Source organism: Myotis myotis, unplaced genomic scaffold (assembly GCF_014108235.1).
Source record: "Myotis myotis isolate mMyoMyo1 unplaced genomic scaffold, mMyoMyo1.p scaffold_m19_p_1, whole genome shotgun sequence".
Taxonomy (NCBI): domain Eukaryota; kingdom Metazoa; phylum Chordata; class Mammalia; order Chiroptera; family Vespertilionidae; genus Myotis; species Myotis myotis.
In genome coordinates, this window is record NW_023416313.1 from 184724752 (window position 1) to 184737108 (window position 12357).

General features: G+C 34.4%; 1 protein-coding gene across 11 annotated transcripts in view; it reads right to left on the bottom strand.

Moving 5' to 3' along the window:
• The window catches only part of MAP4K5 (mitogen-activated protein kinase kinase kinase kinase 5), a 101863-nt gene that overhangs the window by 81289 nt on the left and 8217 nt on the right, over positions 1–12357 (bottom strand). For all 11 annotated transcript variants that reach the window (XR_004967170.1, XM_036306342.1, XM_036306423.1 and 8 more), the window contains exon 2: positions 5051–5108. Coding sequence is in view for 10 of the 11 variants with exons in the window: in XM_036306342.1 (XP_036162235.1) it covers positions 5051–5108 (58 nt within the window). In the remaining variant the exon portion in view is untranslated. The remainder of the gene's footprint in view (positions 1–5050; positions 5109–12357) is intronic.

Genomic DNA, 12357 nt, shown 5'->3' on the forward strand with positions numbered 1-12357 from the left:
GTCCCATTTGGCCAAAGCCCCTACTTTGGAATTTCTTTGAAGAACATTAACAAGGCAAACTAACAGCTGTTTAAATCTTTATAGACATTGACTTTTTAAAAATTTGTTCTTCTTTCTGTGCTTATCCAGGAAACAAAAGTGAGAAATGTTTTAAACATCTATTAAAAGATACTTAAAGATTCTTACTTATTTTTTTAAAATATATTTTATTGATTTTTTACAGAGAGGAAGGGAGAGGGATAGAGAGTTAGAAACATCAATGAGAGAGAAGCATCAATCAGCTGCCTCCTGCACACTCCCTACCGGGGATGTGCCCGCAACCAAGGTACATGCCCTTGACCGGAACTGAACCTGGGACCCCTCAGTCCGCAGGCCGACGCTCTATCCACTGAGCCAAACCGTTCAGGGCTCTTACTTATTCTTTAAAAACTGTTTACACTAATGAAATATGTTTAATTATTTTATTTAAACATACTGAACTATTTCATGATTATTTCCATTTAGCATTTAAAAAAACAAGCAAGCAAGCAAAAGTATACTGCATTAATGACTCTGGGTGGTAATTTTATTAAATTCCATCCCTGTAAGTAAGACTTTCAGTTTTCAACAAACTATAATTTGCATAACTTTAAAATATTATCATATAGTTTCACCATAAAAGAAGAATAATTAGAAGAGAGGAGAGAGGGGAAGGGAAAGTAGGATTCTGATGATTAACTGTCCTAAGAATCTTGCTCCTGTTCTGGCTATTGGCTGCTACTAACTACAAACTTGTTTGAGCAAATGAACATCTGTAAATTGAGTTAGAGGGCTAGCTGAAATTCAGACAAGGACAGGAAAACATGGTGATAAACATCATCATAATACCTGCCTCCTGTTCTGGGGTAGTTCTGATGCCTGAACAAAGAGATGGAAAATGCAACTAAAAATCAAAACAGTATCACTAATATACGTTATTTACTTTCAATACTAATCATTGGTATGTCAAACTTTATCTGTAAGATGGTATCATACTTATCTGTAGGATGGTATCATATTTAATAAGCAGCTACTATTAAAATGTAATACAGAAATGGTTAAATCATTCTTAGAAATAATCATTTGTCTGTGTGTAAAAAGAGTAAGAAAAACATGAGGACATAGGAAGGAATGCTGACTTATCTTTTTCAACTGTTTTTGTGACTAATTAAAAAACCAACTCTCTGTGCCAATTTATTTTTATTAATAACGTTAATGTTCACTTTAGAATTTTTATGAGTATTAGGGAAAGCCTCAAAGGCAAATTTCCAGTAAAATTTTAAATATAATATAAATGTAAATTGCCAGGGGTTAAGTCAGTAAATCAGTAATAAAATTCAAGGCTCTAAAATTACTATAAACTTTAATTATTTTTAACTGGGGTGAAAAGTATTATTGAGTTTATAGCTGCAATTTCATTTATTTAAAAAAAAAGTCTTGTTTATAATTAATCAGACATAAGGCTTTTTGTAAGTCATACTGGCAAATAATTATCTTTTCATGTATAAAAACAATTCTAAACCAGCTCATCTGTTAAATCAATATAAGGAAGTACTTTTGTAATGTACTGGCTTAAGTGCAATTTTTTAAAAAGCTGAATTCATTTCTGAAGTACAGCTGTCGCTAGAATTATCTGACATATCTGAACTGAATGATGAAATAATTCTTTAGCATACCATCAGATTTTTTATCTAAACATTCCCTTAGGTCTATTCTGAAATGTGAAAAACACAATCTACTCTGGCTTTACTGAAAATGCTAAAACACCATCCTGTAAAAATCTATGGTCATACAGAAAACATTTCTTTTAAAGGCAAGAGACAAAAGGAAAAAACTCCACAATTAAAATGTAATGCCCTAGCTGGTTTGGCTCAGTGGATAGAGCATCAGCCTGCGGACTGAAGGGTCCCAGGTTTGATTCCGGTAAAGGGCACATGCCCAGGTTGCAGGCTCGATCCCCAGTGTGGAGTGTGCAGGAGGCAGCCAATTGATGATTCTCTATCATCATTGATATTTCTATCTCTCTCTCCCTCTCCCTTCCTCTCTGTAATCAATAAAAATATATTTTAAAAAAGTAATGAAACAACCCAAATAAATAAGATCACCATCACAAACAGAAGATCAATTCCTCAATTCTAAAGCACAGATGATGAAAATAAATGAAACTGTTTTCTAAAAAGTATATATACTTAAACTAATTTAGAACCTGGCATTTTATTTCTCGGGTGACTAATTTTTAAAATTAAAATGAATAAAAATCTAAAGGTATAATAAAGATTAAGGCTGTATTTTCTGCACATCAGAGCTTAGAGAAGATATGCAGGCAGCACTTGGTGCCACAATCAGGCAGAAGCAACAAGTCACCTACCTGTAAGAAGAAAAATATCGGGCTGGCCTTACAATTTTCTCTAACAGTATTCAAGGGAGAAAATGCTTATAGGTTTTTTGATCGTGGGAGAAGAATGTGTAATACAATAATTATATAGATATTAATTTGTCATTCTTATGTAAAGACAACAGAAAGACAATTATAATATTCATCTGTACAAAGAATATACTGTTCCAGGTGTTGAAATATGGCAGTGAAGACAGATCAATATTCTCATGGATCTTACACTGAAGGAGAGACTGACCTTAAACAAACAAATATATATAAATAAATAAGTACCAAGCAGTCACATGTCCTATGCAGAGAACTAAAATAACCAGCGCCTGGGTGTCTACTTTAAATTAGGTAGTCAGAAATGGATCTCTCTGAGGACACAACATTTAAATTGAAATCTGAATGGCCAAGAATCTCCTGAGCAAAGATCATGAAAAGTAGTACTTCAAGTAGAATAGAAGAGCTAGTTTAATCTTGGACTGTTTTGTTTAATTTTAATCCTCACCCGAGGATTTTTTATTGGTATTTTTAGAAAGATAGAAACATCCATGTAAGAGAAACATCCATCAGTTGCCTTGATTGGGGATGAAATCCGCAACCTTTTGGTGTATGGGACAACACTCCAATCAACTAGGCTGTTTCAATAAAAAGAAAGCAGAGGCAGAGTAAGGAAGCGGAAACGATACATGATGAGCTCAGAATAGTAGACAGGGCAGCTCATATAGGTTTTTATAAGCAAGATTGAAAGTCTGAATATTATTCTAAGTGGATTTGGAAACACCACAAATGTTTTAAAGCAGGAGAGCACAAAAATTTGTGTTTTAAAAAGACCACTCTGGTAGTTTTATGGAAACTAGATGGTGGCAGATGGGAAGTGTGGGAGAGGAAATAGGGAGCCCAAGAGAGTGGAGATGGTAATAATAAGAAGTAGTTGGATTCAGGATATGTTTTGGAAGTGGAGTTGAAGGAACTTGCTGACAGACTGACCCTGGGGCGCAAACAAAAGAGAGAAATCAAGGCAATGGCTTGGCTAACTGCCTTGCAAAATGGGGAAGACTGATCTAGGAAAAGCAGGTTTGGGAAGATCAATTTGTGGATTCAAATTATATTATCCCCTGGTGGTCAGTGCACTCCCACAGCCAACCTCCTGTGGCCGGCCAACCTCCTGCAGTCCCTCCTCCTGGCTGGCCAACCTCCCGTGGTCCCTCCCCCAGGCCGGCCGCCCCGATAAGCCCCGATTGGGACTGGGCGAGAAGACCCCGATCAGCCCCGATCACCAGCCAGGCCAAGGGACTCCACCTGTGCACGAATTTATGCACCAGGCCTCTAGTAGTTAATATTATATTGCATATTTGAAAGTTGATAAGAGAGTAAAATCTTAAAAAAAAAATTTGTATTGATTTCAGAGAGGAGAGGAGGAGAGAGATACAGAAACATCAGTGGTGAGAGAGAATCATTGATTGGCTACCTCCTGCATGGCCCCCACTGGGGATATCAAGCCCGCAACCCGGGCATGTGCTGTGACCGGGAACCAAGCTCCAATCTCCAATCTCCTGGTTCACAGGTCGATGCTCAACCACTAAGCCATGCCAGCCAGGCAAGAGAGCAAATCTTAAAAGTTCTTATCACAGGAAAAAAAAAAAGTAACTATGTATGGTGACAGATATTAACGAGACTTATTGTGAGTCTTTCACAGTATAGACAAATATTGAATCATTATGCTATACACCTGGAACTAATATAATGTTGTATGTCACTTATAACTCAATTAAAAAAAGAATATTTACTGACCTATGTAAAAATTATGTAATGTCCTTTATGTAATGTAGGTGAAGAACAGCATATAGTACATGTAGTTTATACTGTAAAATGTTTACATGTATACACAGGAGGAAAATAAGAGGAAATACACTAAAAGGCAATAATAGCTGTCTCTGGGTGACAAATGGATTATTTTTATTTTCTTCTTTACACATTTCTGAATTTTCTAATTATTGTGGTATACCTGGGCACAATACCAATTGAATACTTTTTTAAAAGATCCCATTACTAAGAAAAAAAAACTTTGAGGATATCAAAATAATAAAATTGTTTCAGGTCTTATATAGTACTTTTGTTTTCAAAGCAAATCACTCAGTACGTTTTAAAACAAACAGCCTTCTGACAGAAAAAAGGTGTTAAAAAAATAAGCATTAGTCTAAGACCTGAATTATTAAACCTAAATCAATCAGCCAAACAACAGCTAACATATAAAATATCATTATGCCAAATATTACCAAATATCCCCCCAAATCAATGAATATTTTCCTAATCAAATTCTCATAGAAGTTAATACCGAAGCTCAATTATTTCACTATAACTTAGAAGACAATTACTTTAACATTGTCAATGTGTCTTCCAATTTTTGAATGTGCACATTTGAACTTTTATTTAGTAACAAAATTACTACATCAAACTTGTCTTTAACTAATAACCTCCAATGCAATTTAATGTAGCCATATTTGAGACATCCTAATTGCCCTGACAATATATAAACATTTCTTTTGGAAGAAGGGAAACAAGGAAATATGGAAAATGCTTTTAAGTTCTATATTTGTGAACGGCACCAGAAAAGTATTAAAAAATTGTCATGAGTATTTTAATACATACCAGGCTCCAATTTGATAATTTTTACTGCAGCCAACTCTCCCGTATGTATATTTCTGGCCTAAAATGAAAAGAAAATGTTTTAAAAGTTTGTTAATTATATAAAAGTTACTTGTATTATGTTAACTGTTGCTTATCAATCATGCTTTTAATAAAGCTAAAAAACAAAATTTTAATGAGTATACTAATTTTTCCATTAAAGGAAAATATACAAAATATTGCCTTTACTTCCATCACTTAAAAACAGTTACTATTTAAAATGTTGGTGTACTTCCTCCAAGTCTTTTCTTTATACTTGAGTTAATATTTTTCTATTTTGTATTTTTATTTTTACTGTTGAAAGTATTACAGATGTCCTCTCCTTCACCAACCCCCTTCCCCAATATTTTTCTTAATTAAAAAAAAATACTCATGAGGAAACTGGACTTTGGGTGGTGAGCATGCAATAGAGTATACAGATGTTGAATTTTAATGTTGTACAACTGAAATTTACATATTGTCATTAACCAATGTGAGGAGCATAGGGACCTGGGCCTGGGATCCCAAGGACACCACACCAAAAAACCCCTACAGAGCTGGCATTATTACCCCATGGCCCCTCACTGGGATTCCAAGACTTCCTGATGTCCAGAAAAAAAACACACAAATAGGCCCACCACAAGAATGCAATCATTCCTCTACTCCCTACCGAAATGCCTTATTTCCCCCTTCTAAACTCTTGCTTTTCATACACTGACAGAGAAAATTCCCAAGGCCGCTATTTTTTTAAGTCTACCTTTTCACATAAGTCTGCTTTGCCCCTAACTTATAAACAGCTAAGCAGAGCCAGCCCCTAAGCCAGTTCAGAGGACGTTTTTTCCCTCTGTGTTGCCTCTCTTATGCTCCAGCATAAGCTTAACAAAATATGTCTGGAAAATTCTCTGGGGCTTCCTCTCGATTTCTATCTTGGGGAACCCAAGAACCCCAACACAGGTAACAAATGTTACTTCAATAAATTTAACTTAGTCTACTGGTGCGTGTCTCAGTGATTGAGTGTTGACTTATGAACCAGGAGGTCATGGTTTGATTCCCAGTCAGGGCATATGCACCATCTCCAGTAAAAGGCGTGCAAAAGGCAGCCAATCAAAAATTTTCTCTCATCATTGATGTTTCTATATCACTCTTCCTCTCCCTTCCTCTCTGAAATCAATAAAAATATATTTTTTAAAATTCTTAAAATTAACTTAAAAAAAGAAAAGCAAGGAAAAATACTCATGGTTGTTATGTATTTGATAAATATAGTCACAGGTCATTAAAGGAAAATAAAAATAAAATAAATAAAAATAAATCCCTGGCTGGATGGCTAAGTTTGTTGGAGTCTCACCCTGTGTACCAAAAGGTTGCAGATTTGATTTCTGGTCAGGACACATACTAGGTTGTGGGTTTGTTCCCAGGTCGGGTGTATACAGGAGGCAAGTGATGGATGTTTCTTTCTCTTCCTCCCTCCCTCCCTCCCTCCCTTCCTCCCCCAAAGACAATAAAAACATACCCTCAGGGGAGGATTAAAAACACACTCACACACACAAATCATCTGTATCTTACAATTTGGAGGGGAAAAGTTTAAAAGTTAACATTTAGTGTATGTGTTTCTTTTTCTGGTCCGTGTGTGCATGCATATGTGCATGTGTGCATGACAGTGTGTATGTGTTGTAGAAGACAATGATGTCATCACAATCTTCTACAACATGCTTTGCAATGCTGCTTAATTTTCCATTAATGGAATATATGATATATGTAATGCATGAGGGTATATATATGTTGTAGAAGAGGATGATGTCATCAGCCTTCTAAATATGATTTGCAATACTGCCTAATTTTCCATTAATGGAACACATAATTTAATTAATATGTTATTGTTGGACATTTGAGATTTTAATATTATCTTGTAGTTATAAACAGAGGGATAAATATATCTTAGATTTATACCTATCCACAGCTTTATTTTCTTCAGACTAATTCCTAGAAGAAAAACTATTTACCACTTAAAATATTAGAGACAGGCCGAAACCGGCTTGGCTCAGTGGATAGAGCGTCGGCCTGTGGACTGAAAGGTCCCAGGTTCGATTCCGGTCAAGGGCATGTACCTGGGTTGCGGGCACATCCCCAGTAGGAGATGTGCAGGAGGCAGCTGATCGATGTTTCTCTCTCATCGATGTTTCTAACTCTCTATCTCTCTCCCTTCCTCTCTGTAAAAAATTAATAAAATATATATTTAAAAATATATATATATTAGAGACAGACTTACTATAATTAGTGCTTCAAATAATCACACTGCAAATATTTTAGCATATAGTAATTTATCAGTACAAGAATAATTGTTAGGTAAAAAGGTATGTGGATTTAAAAGGGATATATCGCCATACTGCTCTGAAATAAATTATGTGAATGTATATTTTCACCAACCTTGGATGTTAAATCTGTCAAGTTCTACTATAAGCACAAATTTTTATTGTTTTTAAAGTTATGTACTTTCTCCATGCTATACATAATTTTAAATGGCTATATAATAGTCCATATAAATGTTTTCCTTTATTGCTAGACAAAAGGATGTTACAGTCTTTTCATTTTTTAAAATTATTTCTTTCAGATTCTAAAGTATGAAATTACTAGGTCAAAGGGTATGAATATGAACATTTAAAAGGCCATTAACACATACTGTTAAATACTAGTAGCTTAAAAGGGTTGCACCATTATACTGTCATCACTAATATGGGTGCTCATTTTCATTGCACCTAGGGCACCCCATATGTGGAAATACAATTAAATAATTTTCTAAGCAAAACAGGCATTCGAGCAATATACCTTGCCTGTCACTGGAAACCAAAAGAAAATATGAGTCTATACTTTTCAATTACAGATTATCAAACAAGTGCTAGCAACATTAAACGATCTAATAAGCTTCTCTGAGAGTTTGGAACAATTAATTCCAGTTTCAGTCAGATTAATCAGAAGCAAATGACCTGTTTTGAAAACACTGTCCTTTTGGTATATTCACTTCCCCTGCCCTTTTCCCTGCCCCTTTAGCCCAGTTAATCTAGATTATACTTCAGAATGCAATTTAGGTATTACCTCTTCTAGGGAGTCTTGCCAAATATCCCAAGGCTAGATTAAGTGTGCTCTCTTCTTAACTCTAGGCAAAATTCTTTTTTAAAAAAATCTTTATTGTTGAAAGTATTACAGATGTCCCTCTTATTTCCCCATTGATTCATGTTCCCCACCTGGCACCCCTCTCCTACCCCAGGCCTTCACCATGATTCTTTGAAGGTCTATGAGGTAGATGCTCTATAAATTTGTTGAATGCACAATTATGATTGTAGGAAGGTTATTATTCTCTTTACTTAAAAAATAAGAATAAAATATTAAAATCCTCTGCAACTTAGAAGTGCTATGAAACTGATCATATACTGTTTTAAATGATCTACTAGTTTTCATTTATGTTGATTTATTTTCCATTTTTATTACTAGTAATTAAATAAAACATTTGGCGAAAAATGTACTTGTAAAAAATACTACAAAACATTGTTTTTAAAAATTCAAATAATATAAATGAAAGATTATAATCGCCCTCCCTCCTAATCTCATCCCCGAGTTAACTCCTGTGAATAATTTAGAGTATATTCTTCCAAACATTAATTCTTAAAAACACATACACTGACAGTTTGATAGCTTCTTACAAAGCTACTGTTACCATATGATGCAGCAATTCCCCACTTCTAGGCATTTACCCAATTAAGTTAAAGACCTATGTCCACACAAAAACCTGCACAAGAATGTTTATAGCAGGCTTCACTCATACTTGCCAATACTGGAGCAATCAAGATGTCCTTCAATAGGTAAATGGATAAGCTGTACATCCATACATTGAAATATTATTCAGTAATAAAAATAACTGAGTCATCGAACCATCAAAAGATATGGAGAAATCTTAAATTCATACTGTTAAGTTAAAGAAGCCAGTCTGAGAAGGCCACATAGTACGATTCCAACTATATGACATTCTGGAAAAGACATAAGTGTAGAAAGAGAAAAAGAACAATGGCTGCCAGGGATTTGAGTGGAGAGTGATGAACAGGTGAAGCACAGGAAATTTTTAGCCTGCTGAAACTATTCTGTATGAAACTTAATGGTGGATACATGTCATTATATCTCTGTCAAAATCCATAGAACTGTACACCACAAAGAGTGAACCTTAATGTAAACTATGGACTATAATAATAATAATATCAATATTGGTTCAATAATTATAATAAATGTACCACTCATACAAGATATTAATAAAAGGAGAAAATGTGTGTGGGTGGGTGGGGGAGGTGTGGATGCATATAACTCTATGTACTCTTTGCTCAATTATTCTGTAAATCTAATACTGTACTAAAAATTAAGTCTATTAATTATTTTTAAAATAACACATATAAAATTATTCTAAGTATATACTTTCAGACTCATTCAAGTCAACACAAATTAGAATCAACACAAATACATTGTTTCAATGTATTTGAACCAAAATGTTGCAAGGACCAGACACCTTTACTTATTTATTTTTTAGAGTTTCTGATGGGTTCAGAAAGAAACATACCATTGGAGGATTTGAACAACAATCACAGAAATATATAAAATAAAGATGGTGGATAGTCTCTTCAATTAATGGTGCTGGGAAAACTGGAAAGCCACATGCAAACAAATAAAACTGGATTACGGTTTGTCCCCATGTATAAAAATTAATTCAAAATGGATTGAAGACCTAAATATAAGATCCGAACCTATAAGTTACATAGAAGAAAATATAGGTACCAAACTTAGGGACCTGAGTGGTAGAGAACATTTTATGGACTTGACCCCAAAGGCAAGGGAGGTAAAGGTAAAAAAAAAATAAATGAATGGGACCTATTTCAAACTGAAGAGCTTCTGCACTACAAAAGAAAAGGATAACAAAACAAAGAGACAGCCAACCAGATGGTAGAGGATACTTGCAAATAGTAACTCTGACAAAGGTTTAATTTCCAAAATATATAAGAACTCATAAAACTCAACACCAAACAACCCAATCAAAAAATGGGCAGAAGACCTGAAATACACCTCTCCCAAGAAGACATACGAACAGCCAATAGATATATGAAAAGATGTTCAACTTCACTGGCAATTAGGAAAATGCAAATTAAAACGATATACCACCTTACACCTATTAGGAGTTGCCATTATCAACAAGACAAGCATTAACAAATGTTGGAGAGGTTGTGGAAAAAAGGGAACCCTCATTCATTGCTAGTGGGAATGTAGACTGGTACAAACCAGTATGGAAAGCAGTCTGGCAATCCCTCAAAAAATTAAGAATTGAGCTACCATATGACCCAGCAACCCCACTCCTGGGTATATACCCAAAAAACTCAAATCATGTATTCTCAAAGATATATGCACCCTTATGTTCACTGTAGCATTATTCACAGTGGCCAAGACATGGAAACAACCAAAGTGTTCTGTGATAGAGGACTAGATAAAGATGATATGTGTGGTACATATACACAATGGAATACTACTCAGCCATAAGAAAGGATGAAATAGTGCCATCTGCAACAACATGGATGGACCTTGAGAACATTATGCTAAGTGACATAAGTCAGACAGAAAAAGCTAAGAACCACATGATTTCACTCATAGGTGGGATATAAAACTGAAACTTATGAACACAAACAGCAGCGTGGTGGTTGCCAGAGGGAAGGGTGTGCAGGGGAGAGGTGGGGTCCTAATATGAGGTGACAGAATATTTGACTTTGGGTAGTGGGCACATAGTGCTATATACAAATTTTGTAATTTAGAAATCCACACATGAAATCTCTATGTTCGTGTTGACCAATGTCACTCCAATAAAATTTAATAAAAAATAAAAATAAAATTCAGCTACAATATGCAAAGGTTTTCAAAATATATGTAGTTAAGTAAAAAGTAAAGAAAATACCATAACCCTATCTCTCATTGATAGAATAAATATGTAAATGTCAGGCTCCACTTTGAAGACCTATTTCTGTTCTCTCCAAGTGAACAACTGATGGGCAAATGTTTTTATTCTGTAATTTTCCAGCTGCATTTTTAAAACAGAAAGCAGTACCAGGCTCTTTTATAATGAAAGCAAAGAGTCTTTCAGAAAAAAAGATGTTCTAAATCAGGGGTCCTCAAACTTTTTAAACAGGCGGCCAGTTCACTGTCCCTCAGACTGTTGGAGGGCCGGACTATAGTTTAAAAAAAAACTATGAACAAATTCCTATGCACACTGCACATATCTTATTTTGAAGTAAAAAAACAAAACGGGAACAAATACAATATTTGTATTTGCATGTGGTCCGCGGGCCATAGTTTGAGGACCCCTGTTCTAAATAGAGACTTCACAGATTCAATGTACTAAAGAGATCTTTCAGGTATTTAACACTAAATATTCAATTTCACACTAAAATCCAAAGTAGTCATACATAATTCTGGTATTTGAAACCCAACATTTCCCTGCAACAAGTTAAATGTGACAGTCTCAAGCATTTTTGTTTTTAAACCATAAGAATTTGAAGATCCTGCATTATATTTACAGAAGGAACTAATAGAAGTACTACAGCACTTCTACAAAAACAATCTAAATATATTTCTGATTCCTATCCATTTTTGTAGATTACTGGTATACACTAATATTGTGCAGAAGAGTATACTAAACACCCAGAAATCTAATAAAATATTTTACTATAGTAAATCTCTTGTTTAACTCTTATTAATCAGGAACTGAAATTATTGAGTGGAAAAGTTTAACCAATAAGATCAATATCACCATAAATCGATAAAAAAGCCTTTCTACTTAATTGTTTCTATTCTCATAACCAATGCAGTTCTCTTTAATTTCCTAAGTAACATTTTCAAGTCAATTTTCTACTGTGGAAGTATTTTAACTCAAACTCTACTGTCTTGGATTTTTAAATTCCCAGTAAAAAGTTAGCCTTAGATTTCCACTTGCACCAAGAAAAAAAATTAAAGATGCTGATCTTTCTAACTAAGCCATTTCTATTTCAACAATACTATCCAGCTGCTGTTTTATCAGCCATGAACTTTTCCTACATGCTGTGAAAATTTTAATTTGATAAATAATTAAAGGAAAGTTTTATGTTTATAAATTTTAACTATAAATTTTCAACAAAGTTAAAGAAGATGTACACATTAAATCTCAGTAGCCATAAAGTCAAAAGATAACTTTTTAAAATGTTTTTACTGATTTTTAGAGAGAGAGAGAAAGGGAGAAG